Source organism: Emys orbicularis, chromosome 14, assembly GCF_028017835.1.
Source record: "Emys orbicularis isolate rEmyOrb1 chromosome 14, rEmyOrb1.hap1, whole genome shotgun sequence".
NCBI classification, from domain to species: domain Eukaryota; kingdom Metazoa; phylum Chordata; order Testudines; family Emydidae; genus Emys; species Emys orbicularis.
The window spans coordinates 36,875,248-36,897,321 of NC_088696.1; the positions used below are offsets into that span (position 1 = coordinate 36,875,248).

The following is a 22,074-nucleotide window of genomic DNA, read 5'->3' on the forward strand; positions in this document are numbered from 1 at the left end:
GCCGGGCCGGTTTGTTTACCTGCCACGTCTGCAGGTTCGGCCAATAGCGGCTCCCACTGGCCGCAGTTCACTGCTCCAGGCCAATGGTGGCTGCGGGAAGCGGCGGCGCGGGCCGAGGGATGTGCTGGAGCGGCGAACCGCGGCCAGTGGGAGCTGCTATAGACCAAACCTGTGGACGCGGCAGGTAAACAAACCGGCCCACCAGGGTGCTTACCCTGGGGGACCGCGTGCCAAAGGTTGCCGATCCCTGCTCTAGCCTAAAAGGTTATGGGCTGTTTCTGCCAGAATTTCAACATGTGCTTCCACATGTTGAGTTGTTTCAAACTTGTCCAGTTTGCACACCAGCACTACTTGCACACCAAATTCCCAGGCATTTCAGTGGGAGTTCTGAGTACACAAAAATGTCCGGATGTGCCACAGATACCTGATGCCTGGATGGCGTTCGTTTGTATCTTCAAATTAATTGTTTACTTCGCTATTGAAGGAGGAACTTCAAGACTTGCTTATTACTCAACAAATTTATTGAAACATGATTGACTTCCATTTTTCTTTCTTTTTTCCCCCCAGATGTGCTTCCGGATGACGATGCATATTTTAATTGATGATGTCGGAAGCTAAATCTACAATTCCCCATTAATTCCAGCTTGTTAGCAACACACACAATGCAAAGACCACAATTCAAGATCACAAAAACATTCCTCTGACATCTTTCTAGATGATTGTAGTTGCTCTGATTGTGTTCTATGCTAGCAGAAGCCTTCTCCAAGGTTTACTGCTCACTCTAGAGCAGCACATCCCCTGCATACTGGGAACTTTGGGTGCTAGCAACATGGGCAACTCCTGTGTTTGTCGAGATGATAGTGGTGTGGAAGACAACGTAGAATCCCAGAATCAGCAAACACAGAATAGTAGAGTACCAGTACCTGAAGCAAGAAGCCATCCAAGGGACCCTGTAAGGCCACCCAGGAGGGGGCGAGGGCCACATGAACCAAGAAGGAAAAAACAGAATGTGGATGGACTAGTGCTTGACACGCTGGCAGTAATACGGACACTGGTAGATAAGTAAGTACCTCTGAAAGGATCACTCAATATTAATGAAAACTGTTCCATTGAAAACTTTGGTGCTAAAGATTAAAGAGATCTCTTACTCAGAAACCACCAGGAGCATGCATGAAATTAATATTTTTAAAATAAGAGGGAAGGTTGTTTGTCTCCAAAGATCAATTGCATTGGAAGAATTTTGTTTACTTGCTTGTATATACTTCTCTCTGGAAATGGCTAAACAAAACTATAGAGAGACGGCTTTCATCTTCATTAGATATGTGTACTCTTCCAGGTTGCAAATCTAATTTCTTATTTTTAAAGCCAGCACACTATAATTGTTCATATGGTGAGCCAAGTGCTGCACTTATTGCATGCTCAGAGCACCCATTGTGGTGGTTTTGGATACACAAGAATCACAGGATCTGTCCTTGTTTTTGATGGTTATGCTGTTGCTTTCCATAAATATTTAAAAGGGCCTCTAAAGTGTGTGTTTATTATTATTTGGATTGGATAAAAGCATGGATTGGAGAGACCAAAACAGGTGGAAACTATTACCGATGTAATTGCACTTTATACTAAATAGCTTCGGTCTGAACTTAAATCTCGGATAAATCTCAAGATAATGAGCTTTGATTCATGCGTCTGCATGGGCACTCTGGAATGCCCCTGCTGGAGGAGTCAGTCTGCCTTTCTGCTGAAGGGTGCTGTAAATGGGCATGTGAGGTCCAATTTGCCTTGACATTTATCTTTTTTTCTATGAAAAGGACACCTTCAGCTGGAATTTTACCTACTAGTGTTACAAGCAACACCTATGATGTGTTATAAATGAAAGCTGTTGAAATGTATATTTTTCTCATCTCCTCTCTCTCTTCCCCCCCCCCCCCCGTTTATTTACTTTATGAATTTGACACCACCTTATGGCTACTTAACTCGGTGTGGGTCTTTCCCTCAGCAACATGGGAAAGAAGAACACGTACAAAAACAGAAAAATATGATTATAAACTGTGGTTTACAGAAGGACTCTGGGGTAGGTGTAGTAAATATTGGAGGGGGGGGTTGTTTTGTTGGAGTGCTGACTGTCTTGTTTTCTGTTGCTAAATTGTGTTGATAGCTAAAAAAGACATTACTTTCTTAATGTTGTTTTCCATATAATTAATTGCTGTAGTTGCCTCAAAGATGTCATGTAATCGTGAATGATGGGGAACTGTCCATAAAAAAATCATTTAGGTACCATATCTGTGGAAAAGTTGGAGAACCTCAGACTAGACTTCAAGCTGATAGTGTCCCTTTAAGACCAAAAGAAACATTTCCACTGGACTTAAAAAAAAAAAAAAAAAATGGAATGGAAGGTTTTGTAGAATGAGACTGCAGAAACAGAAACTTTCCCCTATGGTGTCTCCAACTCAGAACTTGAGTTTTTTATTTGAGAACCTAAAAATGAAACTTAGAGGAAACAGTGAAGTTGGCCAATCTCTGTCCAAGTTGAGAAAAGAGGAACAAGTGTAAGCTAAACAGCATAAACAATAGAGGTGGATCTGAACCATGCCCACCTGGGAACCAGATGCAAGCAAGCTTTCTTTGTTCAGAAATAGTGAGATGCTCTCTCAGAGTTAATGTAGATTTAAAAAAAAAATTGTTTAGCTTTTAATTATGTGGTTTTAGTAACATATTTCAGGATATTTGTTTTCTAAAAAATTAGCTTCTCGGCATTCTTTTCAAAATCCACTGTCCTGAAAAGTAATTTAAGTCCATTTAAATGGGCTATTTAATTATTCCACTTATGATTTACCTTTATATCATGATCAACAATGGACATTCTTTTGCAGATTTTTAACATTAGCTTTTGAAATAAAATCCAACATTCTCTCCAAAAAACACCGTAAGAAACGGTGTTTTTTGTTTTGGTTTGGTTTTTTTTCGGGGTACCTCCTGTCTATACAAGAATGAAGAATTAAAAAGCGCAGTGGTGGAAGGTGGTGTTGCGCAAATGAAGTAGTAAACAAAAAATATGTTGATTTTCCTTTTCATCCCAAACACGGGGAAGGATGTATGGTGGAGGGAACAATGTTTGGAAAATTAAAATGATGATGTCTACTACAGACAAGGAAGAGTAAAACGAAAATGCTAGAAATGTGTTTTTACTATTAATGTAAATTGAAAGAACATCATGGAAGGAAAGGCCCACTTCCTCTGCCGGTTGCTCTGAGCATCTCCACTGTACAACAACACAGTAACAGACTTCCAGAGAATATATACGGTACATGCTCATAAAAAAGCATTGTGCTGCAGGGAGGATAGAAATGGAAAAGTGTCCATGGGGCCCTCATATGAAGAACTAAGTATAAAGGAATGGAATAAAAAGATAATGGACAAGCAGTTGCACATAGTGAGAGAACTAATGGCACTAAAATGACTTGATTTATATATTTTCTGAAGTTTATACATTGTCTCTTCTTGTGCCTTGTAAACTAGCCCAGAAAACTGAATCAGAACACCTGCAGAGCCAAATAACCTCTCTTTTTTTTTCATCATTTACTTCTGCATTTTATTTCTCTGAGCCGTCTATCTTTATATCTTTTCTCTTGAGGTTAATTCAGATTTCAACGTAGTTCCACCTTTTCCGTTAGTGATTATTATCTTTCTTTTCAATCTGGTTTTAAGGTTTTATGTGTAGCAGCTTGTTCAGATTTGCTTCAAAATACTTTAATATCATGTTAATATTTTTGTGGTAACATAGTTTAAACTTAAAAACGTTCAACAGGAAATACAGCCTTTTCTTGTAAGAAAAAGACCAATTTCACCATTCGTTTTTATTTGGAAACCTAATGCTGTTAAATTTTATGCTGCAATTTTTCATAGGTAATTTAAACCGCCTTCTGTGATTAAGGTATGCTAGCTGCACCCTTTTTAATCGGTCTTTTTATATTTTTATTTTTAATCCAACTGTATTTAATGTCAGTTCACACAAACATGGTAGATGAGACTACATTAAATTATAGAGATTGCTTAAACCCAGGACTGGGAGTGAGGAATTCCTTACTTCTAAAACTGGCATTGCCACAGATTCCCTCTTTAGCCTTGAACAGGTAACATCTGTGAAGCACTCAGGCGATGAGAATTGCTATAGAAGTACTAAGTATTGTTGTTAAAGCTGCAGTTTTACTCTGTTACATGGGTACAGCCCCCATTGTGTGAGGAGTACAGATGAGTAAAATTTGCCATGGGACATAGCTGTTTGTGTGTAGAATAAAGTTGGGATCTCAACATCAATCCCTCTGATGCCTCGTTAATAACATTTTGTCCTTGAGTCCTCATTTTTATCTAATCTTTGTTTTAGGGCATTGAAAATGCATCTTGTTACTTTATTTTCTTGTGCAAAACTCCCTTGTAGGACACTTAATTCCATCCTTAACTTCTAATGTGAAACTTTGTTTAATGCTGCCTGAGATCGAGTATGTGATACTCACGTAATCCTGATGTGATAGTGACTTGTCTAAAAATTCTTAACTTCTCGGTGGAAAAACAATTCTCACTTAATACCATACTGCCTTTTGCTAGCTTTTCTGTATCTCAGGCTGTTGATCGTTTCCTTCCAGCTTATCTAACTTCCTTCTTATCTTTTGAAGTGCCCTTTCACCCTTTCATAACTCTTTCCACTATTGCATGAACAACAACTCATTCTTCACCTGCTGGTTCTAAATCTCTGATAAATCCTGTGCTGCTTCACGGGAACAGATGAATCAGAGGCATCTATGACATCCTTTGAGCTTTCCCTGTTTTCATTGCCTTACTTTCTTTCCCACGAGTCCTAAGTTTTCTTTTACCATTTGTTTACAATATTCCAGTATCTTGTATTGTTAGACTTTCCATCTCTCTTCTATTTCTACTTCTAAGTTGTTCTGTATTTCCTACGATTTCACTAGCTGAACACTTGCTAGATTTTGGGGGAGGAAGGAGAAGGGAAGGTGGGGTTAAATATTTGTAGTTTGTTCTCACAAGATCCCGCTGACAGGCCTATTTTCTGCTGCCCTTGATAATACACTGAAGTTTGTAGAGACACTGTGGATTGTTTCTCACACACACACACACACACACACACACACACACACACACACAACCTGTTTTTGTTGTTGGTTTTGTAGAGATTTTCGGGGGGGGGGAGAGGAGGAGGACATCCATTTAATCTTCTTCAATGTCTCTTTCTCTCACAGTCTATTCTTCATTGTGTTTGTGCTCTCTGAAGTACAAACTTTAGGGGCTCTAGATCTTAAACATGCAGATGTAGATCACTGTATATTTTGTTTATCAGCTATTCTGGAAATGCAAAAGTTAACTTTGAGCCAGAGTACAAGTCAATACGCATTTCTATTTCAGATCCAAATAGAGCATTAGAGGTTTGCAGTCTGTGTAACTTTTTTTCTTAGAGATGAATCCAGTACACATCTGTTCACTGAACTTTATTCTAAGTATGTGGTGGTGATGGTGGTACAGCAACTTTGACCAATGTAATATTTGTCTTTCAGTGACCAGGAACCTCCTTATTCAATGATAACATTACATGAAATGGCAGAAACAGGTATTAACGCATTTTGTTCAGTATTTTGGTTGCAATTGCCAGAGGCAGAGAAATATCTTCCTTCTAAAGAGAAACATATGGCTGCATTACATGTTATATCCAGTAATTCTAGCCATTTGTGTTCATTATTGAAATACTGACTGTACTTCATAATTTCACTGAGCTCATCGTATTAGTGTAAGATGCACTTTCTAATTGTGTTAAATTTACTAAGTGAACTGTGCAAAATCAGCCAGCTGACAGCTATAAACTCAATTAACAGGCTTTCTACAATGAGGTATGCAGGACTTTTGTGAAGGGATGGAATTTATCCACATACAGGAAGTGGGTTGCCACACTTCCAGCCCCTGTGCTTGGATAGTGACTGCAACCCTTCCCCTCACATAGGGGTTAGTGCAGGTCTAGTAGCAGCAATCACAGATCTAGTGGCCGTGTCCTCACCCTGTCCCTAAACACACTCTAGATGCTGAGCTGTGCTGGCACAGAGTCTGTTCCTGTCGCTTAGTATGCAACGTCCCCTGCAAGATTGCACCACATTAGACCTGGTACTACATTCCTTGTGGATCCAAAACACCCATCAACTTGGATGGAGGCTAGTTTGCACAAAGAGCTGAGGATTGGGCCCAAGCGTACCTGAGGGCATGTCTACACATACACTTGCTGCATGGTAAGCTTGTGTATAAATCTGCGTATCTCAAAGCACATTAGGGAGCTTTTTGTGTGCATCAGCAGGAGCCACGTGGACAGTCACTATGTGGCACATTGGTTTACACCCTAGCATGCGGTGCAGTAAGTGTATGTGTGAGCATGCCTTTAGTTTGTAGACAAGTCTTTAAGAAAATACTTAACCTGTTCAGACAGTAGTCATTAAACTTTGATTGGTGAGCAAAATATGTCCTCAAGGCAACATGCAAATACCACTAAAACTTTACCAAGGCACTGACTGGAACTCCTGCATGGTCCATACACACTTGCCCTTAGTTTTTTCAAAGCCTCTCTTATCTCCTTTTAGTCATTTGGTCATTTTCAGATAAAACCCATCATCTTCTATATTTTCTTTGCTTCTGGGAAAAATTATAGGCCCATCCCTTATTTCTTGCATACCCAAATCTTCCATTGACAATATTCTTGTTACTTTGGCTTTAACATCTAGATTGATGCATTTTTTGTAAATAATTCTTTAAATTTATGTAGTATTTACCTTTGCTTACTTGTAAATGGAAATCTTGGTTCGTATATATGAATTGGTGAGAATTTCTGAAAATGCTTTTCATAAGCCAGTAAGTGAACACTTCAATCTCCCTGGTCATTCTATTACAGATTTAAAAATCACTATCATTGAACAAAAAAACTTCAGAAACAGACTTCAAAGAGAAACAGCAGAACTAAAATTCATTTGCAAATTTAACACCATTAATCTGGGCTTGAATAGGGACTGGGAGTGGCTGGCTCATTACAGAAGCAGCTTTTCCTCTCCTGGAATTGACACCTCCTCATCTATTATTGGGAGTGGACCACATCCACCCTGATTGAATTGGCCCTGTCAACACTGGTTCTCCACTTGCGAAGTAACTCCCTGCTCTCCATGTGTCAGTATATAATGCCTGCATCTGTAACTTTCACTCTATGCATCTGAAGAAGTGAGGTTTTTACCCACGAAAGCTTATGCCCAAATAAATCTGTTAGTCTTTAAGGTGCCACCAGACTCCTTGTTGTTTTCATAAGCAACAATGGAAAGTCAAAATCAGAACTGACTTATGCTCCCTGTAGTCCCATTGATGTCAATGGGATTTCACAGGGAGTAAGCAGTGCTGAATCTGGTCTGAAGCATGGCAGTACGTGTAAATTCTTGTTTAACAGCAAGAATGGGCATTGCTCACTTAACTCCCAGAACCAATTCATATGTAACAAATCAAGAGCCAGGTGCTCACAATTGGCAGAATTGTTTCCCTGAACATTTTAAAATGTTCTGTCTAGCATTACCCTAGCAATTGTAGAAATTTACATTCTCTCCAAAATAAAAGCCTTCAGCATATTACAAATTAAAATTCCATAGATCTACAATGTGTATGATTAACTGCACCTTTAATAATACCCATTAAAATATGACATTCAGATGAGTTCAGTAGGGTCACTTTTTTTTTTAAATGCCACTGAAGTGTGATTTTTCTTTTTTATATTGACCAGCATGTTTTGAACACTTTTATTTCAATTTTAAATAGCAGTACCATTTTCTGAGAGTTGCTTCTGTTTTGTGGTTGACAGATGAAGGCTGGCTGGAAGTTGTCCAATCTTTAATTAGAGTTATTCCATTAGAAGATCCATTGGGGCCAGCTGTTATAACATTACTACTGGATGAGTGTCCACTGCCAACAAAAGTAAGTTAAATAATGCATGCGTTCTGTGGCCAAACTTCAGCCTGGTGTGGTTGCCACTCCCATGGAAGTCTCTGGGCTGCTTTCACCAGTGATGTAAACTGTGTCCTGAGTGTCAGTTGGCTAAAAACGGATGTTACTTATAAAGTAGGGTAACTTTCAAGGATCTGGCATTCAATGGGCTATTTGATGGTAGAAGTGTTTCAGGAAAAAATGGTGAGAAGAGAGTGAAAAATAGTTTGTGCTTGGAGGGAGAGTAGGGAGGTTTCTTTTGTTAGTTGCTTTTGCCACTATGCTCTCCTTCTGCCCTCTTGGTGTATTACTCCTTGTACATGCCCAGTGAAGGCCAAATCAGTGCAAATTCAGCTGCTTTACCACCTACTCTTCATGTTTTAAACCAGCACTTCTTTGTGTCAGTGTTGAATTCCTCATAACTTATCTATGTATAAGCCAAAACACTTTTTTTCTCTTTAGCTTACACATTTTAGCCATAAATGGATCAGTATTGTAACTTTTTAAAAAAGCTTTTGTTTGCTGCATACTGACTGTTGGATCTCTTTACTTAAAGTAAGATTAAAATGAATGGCCAGGTGTGTGTTCACAACTGGATAAATTGTATTTTACTACAAATAGAAGTCAGTCGTTTAGCTTTTTGCATTTTAAAAACTAAAATGAAGTGGTGTTATTGGGTCCCAATCCCGTGAGGTACTCAGCATCCGCAGATCCCATTGAATGTAGTGGGAGTACAGGGCACACAGCACCTCACGTGATTTGGCGTATGTTATTTTAAAGGCCTTTTAAATCTCGGTTTTGGCATGAACTCTTTCTGACACTGGCATTGCTGCAACTTCCATTAGTATTACACTTGTTACTGTGCCAACTTTAATTTTTACTGTACATTGCCACAGGGTGAGAGATTGGGAGGTTTCTAATTCATTGGCTCTTAAATAAAATTATAAACTGAGTAGCTGATGGCTCAAGAGTTGATCACGTACTGTAACTGGATAAGGACCCTCTTTCTTCTGTGGTTAGTGGTTCCAGTCTGCCTCAGTTAGTAGTGAGAAAGTCAACACCATGAGTCTGCCAGGTAGACTGAAATAAGACATGATCTCAGCCAGTTCCAGATTTAAAAACAAACCTACCGTTACAGTTGGCACTAAACGGCCCTTTTGTTGTTGCTCTCAAAGGAGAGGCCAAGTATTAACACCAAATCTTTCAAATGTGGGTGCTTGATGTTAAGCACCTAAATTAGTGGCTTGGTTTTTCAGAGGTATAAAATGCCCCAGTTTCCAATGACTTGCTCAGTACTTCTAAATGGTCTGGTTTTCAAGTGCATTAGTTTTAGGCATCCAATTTTGAAAAGGCTGGCCTAAGTGGGACATAGAGAATAAGCTATCTTCTCACCCTTGAGAAACTCCTCAGTCTCCTACGTTCAGGTTTGTGTGCACTGGGGGGAAGCTTGCAGTGCGGTTGTCCAGCCTTTACCTATTCTGGATAAATTGAAGACTTTTGCGGGGTTGTCAAGTCAGTATTCCCAACTTTTGGAAAGGTACAATTTTCCATAGAGAGTCAACCTAAAGCCACATTAGCTTTTTGATGTTTAACTTCAATCTTTCTTTATTTGTTTATACTTGCATTGGCAACTCTTTGGAATAGAGTCTTAAAAAAAAAAAAAAAGAAGGAAAAAAGTCAAAACAGTTAACTTTAGTACAGTTGTAAGCAACCTCTATTCCCGAGGTGTTTATAACTCAGAAAAAAAGTTATGGTTGTGTGACGGCTTGGATCACAGAAACCCCCTTGGGGCTGCCAACTGATGTGCCAAGACTATTTCTGCCCCTGCTTTCCCTGCCAGCCTGGGACTCCAGCACCCTGTCTTGTTGAGCCAGACACGCCAGTCTGCTCCAACACAGACCCAGGGTCTGAACCATGTGCCCCAAAGCTGCAGACGTAACTGAAAGCAGCTTACAGAAGTGTTCCTGTCTTTAACACTCAGATGCCCAACTCCCAATGGGGTCTAAACCGAAATAAATCTGTTTTACTCTGTATAAAGCGTATACAGGGTAAACTCATAAATTGTTCGCCCTCTATAACAGAGAGAGAGAGAGAGGCACAGCTGTTTGCCCCCCCCGTATTAATACATACTCTGAGTTAATTAATAAGTAAAAAGTGATTTATTAAATACAGAAAGTAGGATTTAAGTGGTTCCAAGTAGTAACAGACAGAACAAAGTGAATTATCAAGTAAAATAAAATAGAACACGCAAGTCTATGTCTAAGAAAACTGAATACAGATATAACCTCACAAGTTCCAGTAAGCTTCCTTTTACAGACTAGTCTCCTGCTAGTCTGGGTCCAGCAATCACTCACACCCCCTGTAGTTACTGTCCTTTGTTCCAGTTTCTTTCAGGTATCCTTGGGGGTGGAGAGGCTATCTCTTTAGCCAGCTGAAGACCAAATGGAGGGGTCTCCCAGGGGTTTAAGTAGACTTTCTCTTGTGGGTGGAGACCCCCTCCTCTCTCCTATGCAAAGTCCAGCTCCAAGATGGAGTTTTGGAGTCATATGGGCAAGCCACATGTCCATGCATGACTCAGTTTTTACCAGCCAATCCACATTCCTGGGAAGGCTCAGATGTGGATTGGCATCTTCAAGTTCATTGTTGGCTTAAGTGGTTTTTGATTGGGCACTTAATTTGCACTTTTCTCAAGAAGCTGACCAAATGTTCCGCTAGGCTAGTTTAAAATCAAGCCAGTACACAGCCAATATTCATAACTTCGAATACAAAAATGACACATGCATACAAATAGGATGAATATATTCAGTAGATCATAACCTTTACATAGATATGTTACATGGCATATGTAGCCTAAAACATATTCCAGTTATGTCACATATACATTCATAAGCATATTCCATAAAGCCTTTTGGGGGGGCACCATCACAGGTTGTTCTTTCAAAAGTTTACAACTGAACATTGACTTAATACAGCTTTGAAACTTTACTATGCAGAAGAAAAATGCTGCTTTAACCATCATAATTTAAATGAAACAAACAATCAGTTTCCTTACCTTGTCAAATCTTCTTTTTTTTAAACTTTCCCTCTATTTTTTTTAGTAGTTTACATTTAACACAGTACTTTACTGTATTTGCACTTTTTTTTTTTGTCTCTGCTGCAGCCTGATTGCGCACTTCTGGTCCCAAATGAGCTCTGTGGTTGACCGGTCAGTTTGTAACTTTGAGGTTCTACTGTAGTTTCACTAAGATTGACTAAAGGCCATGTCTGAGAATGTCATCCTCATTCTAAGTTTAGTTGTACTTTTTCACCTCCTGTCCCTTCCTCAATCATTGCTGGTTATTCTTTCTTTCTTTTCTATGCTCTTTGCGCGTTGTCAGCCCTATCTATTAGTTCTGTTTGTGGCTGTTCTTTTGGGAACACAATTACATTTCCCTGTAACTTCCATCAAAGCTCAGATTTTTTGCATGTTGCACTGGTTTAAATCTGGATCAGAATCTGACCCAAAAAGCATATAAACATCATACTTTATAAACTCAATTACACTAATCTTGTCCAAATGCCCTGCTGATAACTTCGGTGTGGAGAGTTGTTTTTGTTTTAATTAAAAGTTGGGCTTAGTTGTGAAGCTGGGGTCTGAATCAGCTCAACTGAAACTTTCCTAAAAGCACGGGGATAGAGGGGTTGAGATTAATCTGGAGTTGCAGTTTGGATCCATTTGTGGAACAATTTTTGTTCTGAATTTGGAATTACACTGGTGTAACTCCATTGAAATTGGTGGGAGTTACTCTAGATTTACTCCGAATTTATTCCTACATTAATAGCCAGAGGAAACGAAGGCTCAGCATAGGTTTCTGCTAGTCTTTCATTCTTGTTTAAAAGACTAGCACAGTGAGTATAAGCAGGATATGCCATTAGAGAGAGAGAGAAAGATGGTGTGGTTTTAGAGTCAGCAACAGCATAGTTTTGTAAAGTGGACTCGGGCGCTATCTCCATTTTTGTTATGCTCAAATCATTTTTTTACTGTATTTTCAATTTTATAACACAATCAACTTTTTTTTTTAAATAGCATCAGGATATTTGGAACAGATTAAACCACTTTGGTGGCAGTCCTCCCTGTTTTCTGCCATCTATCTTACTGATCCATTGAAGTTAAGGAAACGTTAATATTTCTCATACAGTTGGCAGCACATCACTTTTGAGCAATCGGACATACTGTGGCTCATTTGGCAGTAACCAATGAATTAATGTAACTCTTTAAGATAAATTAAACTTCTGGTCTGCTTTAAAACAGATAAACTATCACTTGGCATCTATAATATTATCCTGTTAGCATTGATATTGAAGCAGAGTCATTGAGTTGTATTGAATGACTGAGTGGAAAACAATGTGTTCCGTAATTCCTACAGTGTTAAATAGCATTCTGTCTTTGTTTTAGGATGCATTGCAGAAATTAACTGAAATATTAAATTTAAATGGAGCGGTTGCCTGCCAGGATTCCTGTCACCCTGCCAAACATCGTAACACAACTGCAGTACTGGGCTGTTTGGCTGAGAAACTAGCAGGTAAACAGAAGGAGCAGTCTGAAAGCTTAACTTTGGGTTTTCTATAGTGTCACAGCATAGCAACGTTCAGAGCTGACTTTGTAGAACTGAGGTCACGTTTTGGAACAAGGAGAGATCTTGTCTCCCAGCTCGGACCAAATCTCCTGCATGATCAAAATATTGATAAGGCTTAATTTCAGTAACCAGCAAACAGCTTGGCTCTGAACTTGGATTTTACTACACCGAATTCCCTCAATATTTGATTTACCAAATAAAACCTCAATCCACACGTGTATATATTTCAAGTATCTGCAAAGTAAGATTTCCTGACACACAGCCTTGATGCAATTACCAATGCTAACGTTTTTACAGGCCTAACCTAGGTGGATGAGAGAATTTCTGGGAACACATTAGCCAGTAGGCAAGATGATGATAAAGGACCAATTATTCTTATTAAAGAGAATGCGTGGAAGGATAATGGATGTTCTTTCCACTGTCATTCCACAGACAAATGTTCTTCTGTTGTAGTTACCTGAAGCAAATGCTCTTCAGCTACATTATTTAAAAGGACACTGAGAATTTACTTTTTTAAAAGTGACTTTTGTTTTTATGGGTCTCTTTATTCTCCACTTATTTATAATGCCCTGCCTGAAGCTGAAAGTGATGTTTCCATTCCCTTCTGATTGTTGCCCCATTGGGCAACTATATTTTTTTCTTTCTAGGGGTGCTTGAAATTAACATGTCTTTTTAAAATTCCTAGTTTGTGCCCCACTGTTGATATGAGCACAGTTCTAAAAATAGCATTTAATTATTGCTTCAGAGACCGCACTAAAGAGCATAAAACATTTTTGTGTAGGTCCTACGTGAACAGTGACTTTTGATGTAGATATTTGAAATAACGACAACTCCTCCTCCTTACCACACTCTAGATACCATAGGTCAAAATAAGACCCTATGTTACTTGACCGTTTCCATTTGGTTAGGTGAGAGCAGATGCTTCTCTAGAAATCCAGACAGTGATGGGGTCAATGCTGTTTTATAATAGTGCTTTTGTGTGTGTACCAATTTGTCATAGTTCGTGGATTTTATGAAGCAGAATGCCCTTCCTTCTACCACACTACCTTAAGCAGATAGCGTTCCTGGGCATTTTTAATTGGTCGGTTGCCACAATGCCAATCGCAGATTGGGTGACTAGGCATCAAGCTGGCAGTATTTGATCCTGTGGGCATTACTCATTTTGTGCCAGTGATTGAGGGAGCTGATCTTTTTAACCTTGATTTATTAATACAAAATGTCTGAGAAACTATCTGCTTTACATAAATATACATTGGGGACTGTTTTCAAAAATATGTAGGCATAAGTGTTATCAGATATCAAGGTGACAGGTGTCTTTATAGTAATACTGAAGATAATTAGAACTACACAGGTACAGCTATGGCACATGCACATGAGTATTTGTGCATAGAAAGGGAAGGTAGATCCATGACACTGCATTCAGATTCCTGATTTATGAGCACATTCATAGTAACTGCATGCCTAAATTAAGCATACAGTAGAGTACATTTTTTGCTTGTGTGCAAAAACATAGCCCTGGGTACTACTTTAATTTCTTTTTGTAAATGCAAGGTCTTTTTCAGGGTCAAAATGCCCCTCTTGGTAAACTTTAATTGATGTGGAAAGATAATGCAGCAGTTCCCATACATGCATTTCATTTTTAGTGTTCTTGCAGGTCCTGCAAGTATAGGCTTACTCAGCCCAGGAATACTGGAATATTTACTGCAGAGCTTGGTAAGTATCCAAGCACAGTAGCATTCTCGGCTGCTCTAGCGTCTTAATTGCTTCTGTATGCATAAGTGGTAAATGTTCTTGTTTTTCAGCAAATGTTGCGGTTAATTTTTTTTTCTTTTTTGTATGAAACTGCTTGCAGCAGAGCACAGTAAGATCAGTTTTTGTAATTGTGGGATCTTATCGATCTTTGTCTCTACATACAGCATTTTTCACTTAAATCAATCACAAGCTCAACATACAAAACCAAATCATCCAAATTAAAAATAATCAAAATAAAGGACAGACTTATTAACTTTGAACACTTTAGGCTGATGTTGGAAAGTCTAACATCAGACTATAGAAAGATTCCATTTAATAAGGAAGGGGTCAAAAAGACTTAATGAGAGAATGGAAAAGAAAGGAAGGACTATCTGTGAAAATAAAGACCACAAGTATTTTGTTTTATTTAATTTGTGAAGCACAGAGTGTGTGCCTGGCACTATACAGAACCTAGAGAAAATGAATCCCTGCTCCAAAACTCTTAGTGTCGTTCAGACCCTGACATTGATACTAATGTGCTATGGAAGCTGCGGTATACACCATTGTATTCCTAGACAACAAGTTAATCCGTTCACTTTGGTCAAAGTGAAGAACAGATTTGAACTAAGAAGTCGCTGTCTTGTGAATTCAAAGGTCAGGGATGTAGCTGAACATTAGTTTGGAGTAAAGGAAAGGATGTCCCTTATCTTGTACTTTAATGCCCTGTGATATCTCGCAGTGACCCTTATTCCTTCTAAAATTTCTGTTGTGCTCTTACTTCTGCAAACAGTTCACCAAAAAGTACTGTACTGCTAAAATTATCTACATTTCAGATAGACACATTCACAATAACCCATAATCAAGCTAAAGAAGCCTAGGTTCAGATAGAAGGCTTATAGTCTGGTTTATGTACCTTACTGCCAGTTCAGATCGGTAACTGGTGATCATGGTTGCAGAACACTATGACTAAGGATGGGTGTCTCTGGAGTAGAGGAGGAATATTTCGTGCTAGGAGCAATCCTAGGGATTTTGGACTTGGTACCCAGAAATGAACAGATCATGTTTATATTAAATCCAAAAGCAACATTAACATAACATCAAGGGCCTGGCCAAACAACTCCAGAAAATGTGAGTTTAAGATTGAAAGTCTGTCCCTCACCATTCCATCAGATGGAGGTACAGAGAGCAATCTGACATACCAGCCGGATTGCATTACCAGTGCAGCGGGTTAAAAGAAAAGCATTTTAATCCTGACCTTTGAATTTACTGGCATTGGGTAGTTTAAGCCCCTTAAAGCAAAACTAACCTTCAAATAGTTTAGAAGAACAGAGCTTTAGAATTGTTGTGAATGCCCAATATAGGAGAGGCTTCCAGCACATGATTAACTTAGGATCTTATGCAAGCCTTCCACAGAGAGAACTCCTGACACAAGAGGGCTAAAGCACTGAACAGTGTCAAGCAGCAGTTCTCAAACTGTAGATTGGGATCCCAAAGTGGGTCGTGACTCCATTTTAATGGGGACGTCAGGGCCATCATTAGATTTGCTGGGACCCAGGACTGAAGTTGAAGCCTGAGCTCCACCCCCCACCCGGCACGTCGGGGCTCGGGCTCCAGCCCCCTCTATCCCCTACTCGAGGCAGCAGGGCTTGGGCTCCCTTCCCCCGGGGTCATGTAGTAACTTCGTTGTCAGAAGGGAGTCACAGTGCAATGAAGTTTGAGAACCCCTGGTGGAAAGGGAATGGTGCATTGGACAGAATCAGGGTCATAGATTTTATATATAGTGAAAATCTTCACGAAAGTTAATAAACTCAATAGCCATTTTTTCCCCAAGAGCGAAAGCATTATTAGACATGCACAAACTACAGTAGGAAACTTTGCAGTAGTTATTTGATTCTGTTGTGGGAAATGCTGACTATAATAGGTATAAAATATTTCAAAAGGTTTTCTGCACTTATAGCTTACCAAGATTACAAGTAATTGGCATAATATTAAGGGAGCCAGTTTAGTCAAGTCTATCGCTGTTTGGTGGCTGTTTCTTGTCAAATGTCTTTGGAAACTGTAGAACTTGCTAGTTCATTGAATCCTTTCTAGGTATCATGGAACCAAAGACGTGGGGGAGGAGGGTGTTTTTAAGCAAAGGCACAATATAACCATAGCTTCTTTTTAACCGAACATAACTTTTTATCCGAGCATTGCAGTGGGTCACGTTTTATTTTTTTCTGTAATAACACCTGCCATTTAGCAGGCAGTTACAGGTTGGATGAAGCATCTCTTGTGTTAGCTGCCATTTCAAAGGGAGACTCACAACATAAGTCTCTGGTTCGACACATGTTACTTGCAGATGTCACCACTGAGTATGAGGAACTTGTGCAGATTATATATAGTGGAAGGGTAGAGCAGAATTGTCATAGGTTTTATTTGTTTTGACTTTACGTGTAAATTTTGTTTTCGTCTTTTATTCTGAAACTGGTATAGGCAGGTGTATGTGATCTCAAGCTAGCATGCTAAAAATAGCAGCCTGGACATTGTGATTCTCACACCTAGGAGGTTGGGTGGGCTGGAGAGCCCACACCACAGCATCCACACTGCTGTTTTTTGAGCACTAGCTCGAGCCCCACCAGCGAGTCTGTCTGCCCACTCTGGGAGGCTCCCTCCTAGCTGCAGGGTAGACATCCTTGAGGGGTGTTCCCTTCCTTCCCCCACGGTTCAGATAAATTGCCCCATTAATCTGGGGGATCTTGCCCATGCTGTGTCTGTTTTCTGGATGAACAGAGGATACTGTTTAATCTTTCACAAACACTAAATTTACTTTTTTTTTAAAAATCAGACTGTTCTACTAAGACCGTCCCACAAAGGGTTCCAACAAATTTTCAGCTTCCGGACTCTCACCTCTGGGAGGGGTCACCTCTTTCCGCATGGCAGAATGGCCTGCAGTTGGCCACATGCAGAGATCAGGAGACCTTCTCAGCTCTTAAATTGATGTACTGCGTGACCTGGAGCAAATCACTCAACTTCTGTACCTCAGTTTCCACATCTGTGAATGAGGGTAATGATACCCTTTTTTTAAAGCACTTGAGCTTTACGAATGAAAAGCCCCTATATAAGTGCCAAGTATTACTTATTACTACAGTTTACCAAATTCTAAAGAAATCACATGGCTAACCTAGAAGAAACTTTCACTTGCTAATAAAGTGCTTGTTTGATTAAGAAATAAACTACTTTGGGCAGGTCCACACTGGGGCGGGGGATCGATCTAGGAAACGCAACTTCAGCTACGAGAATAGCGTAGCTGAAGTCGACGTTTCCTAGATCGAACTAAATTTACTTACTTCGGGTCCACGCGGCGCAGGCAGGCTCCCCCGTCGACAGCGCTTCCTCCTCTCGGCGAGCAGGAGTTCCGCAGTCGACGGGGGAGCGTTTCTGGGATCGATCTATCACGTCCAGATGAGACGCGATAAATCGATCCCAGAAGATCGATCTCTACCCGCCGAATCAGGCGGGTAGTGTGGACCAGCCCTTTGTCTACCAAACTTTCTCTTGGGATAGTGCCAAACGGCTTGTTAATCATTATTAGCATCTCCTTCGTTTGTGTTAATTACTATAAGGGCAAACTGAGAACTCTACATAACACCTGATAAGGACATTTAAAATTATATGTCAAATATATAATATAATGTATGGATCAAAACTTTCTGTTTATATTATGGAGCATATTGAAGGCTAGCCTTCCTTTTTGCTAAGCCTACACTTCAATTATTTCAAATAGCTGCTTTCCATCTGAAATTTCTTTTGCATGAATTCTATTAAAAGGGAAAAAAAACTCGCAAAATTTGAGGTTACTAGAATGAGGCATCTTGAAGGTTTAATTCAGAAAAATGAGTTTTTCTGAAAAAAATAATCTTAGCATTTGGGGCTAGAAACTTTATTATTATTTTTTAATTCAGTGGCCCTCAATGAGAGCTAGTGTCACATCAGGGTAAATCAGGAGCAACTCCATTGAAGTACAGTGGAACCTCAAAGTTACAAACACCTTGGGAATGGAGGTTGTTCCTAACGCTGAACAAAACATTGTGGTGGTTCTTTCAAAAATTTACAACTGAACAGTGACTTAATACAGCTTCGAAACTTTATTATGCTGAAGAAAAATGCTGCTTTGCCTTTATTTATTTTTTTAGTAGTTTGTTTAACACAGTAGTGTACTGTATTTGCTTTTTTCCCCCTTCTGCTGCCTGTTGTGTACTTCTGGTTCCAAATGAGGTATGTGATTGACTGATCAGTTTGTAACTCTGGTGTTAGTAACTCTGAGGTTCTACTGTAGATAGACTAAACTGGTTTAAAAACTGTTGTGACATGAGAAATAGGTCCTGTGAGTACTTCTAGTATGGCCCACTTGCGCCCTACTACTGTGCCTGTTGCTCATGATTAAGGCTGCAGATCATTCACCAAGGTCATGAAAGTCACGGCTTCCATGACCTCCCCTGGAGCAGCAGTCCAGCACCAGTGGCAGCGGGACCCCTGGCTGCGCGCCCCCAGCAGAAGCGTCGCCTTGCATTCTCCTTCCTCTCCTCCCCTCCCTCCCCCCCAGCAGTCTTCAGGAGCGCCCCCTTCCAGCAGGTAAGATTTAGTCACGGGTATTAAAAGTCATTGACAGGTCAGGGGGCCATTACCTGTCCATGACTCCTACTAAAAATACCCATGACTGAAACGTAGCCTTACTCATAACATCTCTGCCTTTCTCTTGTGAAGAGTCTTGAAAATGTAATCTGACTGCGAGTTTTAAGAAAATGTTTTCATTATATTAGACAAACCTACAAAAAGATCTTGCACAGCTATGGCACGTGTTTAATACTCTCGTTGTCTTTAGAATTTCCAGTCCCATCCGACGGTAATGCTTTTTGCACTAATAGCACTGGAAAAGTTTGCACAAACAAGTAAGTATTAGCCTAGTACTTCTTACGGTAAAAACAATAGAGCTAATGTTGCCCCAGAGTGGTTATTTCCTTCATCTGATCACATCTGCTGTCCCAGGTGCATGCACTGGAAATAAGCATGTTGATGTTCCCAACTTGTAGCTTAAGCCTAGTGCACCGTAAGGATCAGTGATACCTGGGCTGACAGGGAATGGGATCGCTGTAGGAAAAAGTGTGCTGGCAGGAGGAGACTCCTGCTGCTCTAGTGACCCTACCCTCCTTGGAAAGAGAATGGGCGGAACACAATTCCGTCACTATACTGTGTGCTGTCCTCAGATATAGCTCCGATCATTGCCATGTAGGGTCTGCTATCCATCAAATGTAGCTTTGGGGATGGGAAGAGGCATAGGAGCCCTTTGACGGCCTCTCCATGGCTGGAAAAAAAATGTGTCCTGTTAATAGACTATAATTATTATTTTCCTAGCTAATAGCCCTGCTCTCAGATGATTTAGTACAGTAAAATGCTGAATATTTAATATTGCATTTCTTCCTGTTAATCTGTCAGGAGAAGGGACATGAACGCTTATACTTTTTGTTTAATATTGAGATTTATAATATTTCTATATTGTACTTGTAAAATATTTACCTTTTGTCTTTTAAATCACTGTTTCTTGTTTACATCTATTATTTTTTTCACTTTTAAATTACAGGTGAAAATAAAATGACAATTTCTGAATCCTGTATTAGTGACCAGCTTGTTTTGTTAGAGAAATGGACAGATAATCCAGACTATTTAAAACGCCAAGTGGGATTCTGTGCCCAGTGGAGTTTAGACAATCTATGTAAGTATAGGATTCTCACACTATGGCTTCTTTGCAGGATGGCTCTCTTTTGAGAGAGGTGTGTGTGTGTGTGTGTGTGTGTGTGTGTGTTGCACAGATACCATGTTTTGTGTAAGTATTTACTGATAGTTTTGTATGTCTGGTCATATTTGTATGTGCAGATATCCAGTGTCCACACAGAAATAAGGTGCATAAATCCATGTGCATTTGCATGCCTGATTTTTTGAAAAGCAAACCTTATGTAATTATTAAAAATTAAAGTTCTTCAACTTTATTTGCTCTGTAACTGCTGTGACGCTTCAGCAAAGAAGCTCAGAATAGCTAGATGGCACTTGTATTCTGACTTTGTCCCAAAGAAAACCATTGTGGTTTTCTTGGATATACCAATACCACGTCTGCACAAGGACGGATTATGACCTGTGACTTATTAAACAGACTAGATTCTCATGATTTAAGAAACCAAGAAAGAGTAGCTCTCTGGTAAACTGTCGTTTATTTAACAAACCAATCCAGGCATAACTAGTGGGCCCAAAGCTTTGACTCGCTGAAGGACCCCACACGGCTGCCAGCCTTGTTTAAGGCATACCCCTCTTGTTCACTACCACTGGGAGAAGAGACAATGAAATTACTTGGTTGGCCCCAGGCAGCAGCTTGTCTTGCTTATGCTGAAACCGAGCATCTACTTGTGCTTTGTTACAAATGGCAATAAATATATAGTAATGAGTCTGTGATGTACATTTCACTCCCTGAAAAAGACTTCTGTCTGATGAATTACAGTGTTGTTGGTTTCAGAGTAGCAGCCGTGTTAGTCTGTGTCCGCAAAAAGAACAGGAGTACTTGTGGCACCTTAGAGACTAACACATTTATTTGAACATAAGCTTTTGTGGGCTACAGACTGTAGAGCTAAATCAGTGGTTCTCAAACTTTTGTACTGGTGACCCCTTTCACATAGCAAGCCCCTGAGAGCGACCACACCCCCTTATAAATTAACACTTTTTTTATATATTTCACACCATTATAAATGCTGGAGGCAAAGCGGGGTTTGGGGTGGAGGCTGAGAGCTCACGACCCCCCATGTAACAACCTTGTGACCCCCTGAGGGGTCCTGACCCCCAGTTTGAGAAGCCCTGAGCTAAATGCTTCTCCATTCCTCCCCAGTGTGAAAGAGAATGATTTGGAGGGAAAGTTACAGAGCCGTTTCCATGGCATAGCACAACAGTTATCCTGCAACTTGCCTCCTAGTTCTGTGCAGTCCCAGCATCCTGTGTCTTCCCTGCCCTGATTCTGGGTGCTTTCCAGGGTGGAATTTCTAACAAAACCCAGTGTACGGTATAACTTTTATAATAGCTCAGGGCTGGAGCAAATGCCACCCTGAGTTAAAGCAAATATGAGGAGACCATGTTGAACAGCATGCTAGGGAATCCCACAGCTGGGCTTCTCTTCTCTCCACTGATCATGAGCTGTTACAAAGATGCCACCAGGGGCTGCTTGCTTTTACTTGAAATATTTTGCTTGCCATGAAACTCAAGCATTTGATCAGCCAGTGGGGGAGCACTGTGTGAGGGTCTAGCAGTCACGGAAGTGGTGGGGAAAGGACTGGAAGTGGAGGGGGAAGACAGCCTTAATTGGCTCAGGTCAGCTGTATAAACCTAGCCTAATAGCTGACAGCAGCAAGTTTAGAGTTTTCACTATTGCTCTGGCACCATTCCTCCCACAGTAAAATTCCACCCATGTTAACCGTCAGGGTGGTGTCTTGTGTGTCCTGAAGGAATCGCATCTTGGTATGTATTCTGATGCCCTTAATGCTTACTCATAGTTCCTTGAGAGGCACAATTAGCCCTTAGGTGCTTTTCAAATACACCGCTACCTCGATATAACGCAACCTGATATAACATGGAATTCGGATATAATGCGGTAAAGCAGTGCTCCGGGGGGGCGGGGCTGCACACTTCGGCGGATCAAAGCAAG

General features: G+C 40.2%; 1 protein-coding gene across 1 annotated transcript in view; it reads left to right on the top strand.

Moving 5' to 3' along the window:
* The first annotated feature begins 715 nt into the window (after positions 1-715).
* The window catches only part of RSPRY1 (ring finger and SPRY domain containing 1), a 37,510-nt gene continuing 16,151 nt past the window's right edge, over positions 716-22,074 (top strand). Inside the window, exons 1-7 of the mRNA XM_065416617.1 lie at positions 716-1,062; positions 5,568-5,620; positions 7,886-7,998; positions 12,443-12,569; positions 14,278-14,336; positions 19,219-19,285; positions 19,975-20,106. Coding sequence (XP_065272689.1) covers positions 716-1,062; positions 5,568-5,620; positions 7,886-7,998; positions 12,443-12,569; positions 14,278-14,336; positions 19,219-19,285; positions 19,975-20,106 — 898 coding nt within the window. The remainder of the gene's footprint in view (positions 1,063-5,567; positions 5,621-7,885; positions 7,999-12,442; positions 12,570-14,277; positions 14,337-19,218; positions 19,286-19,974; positions 20,107-22,074) is intronic.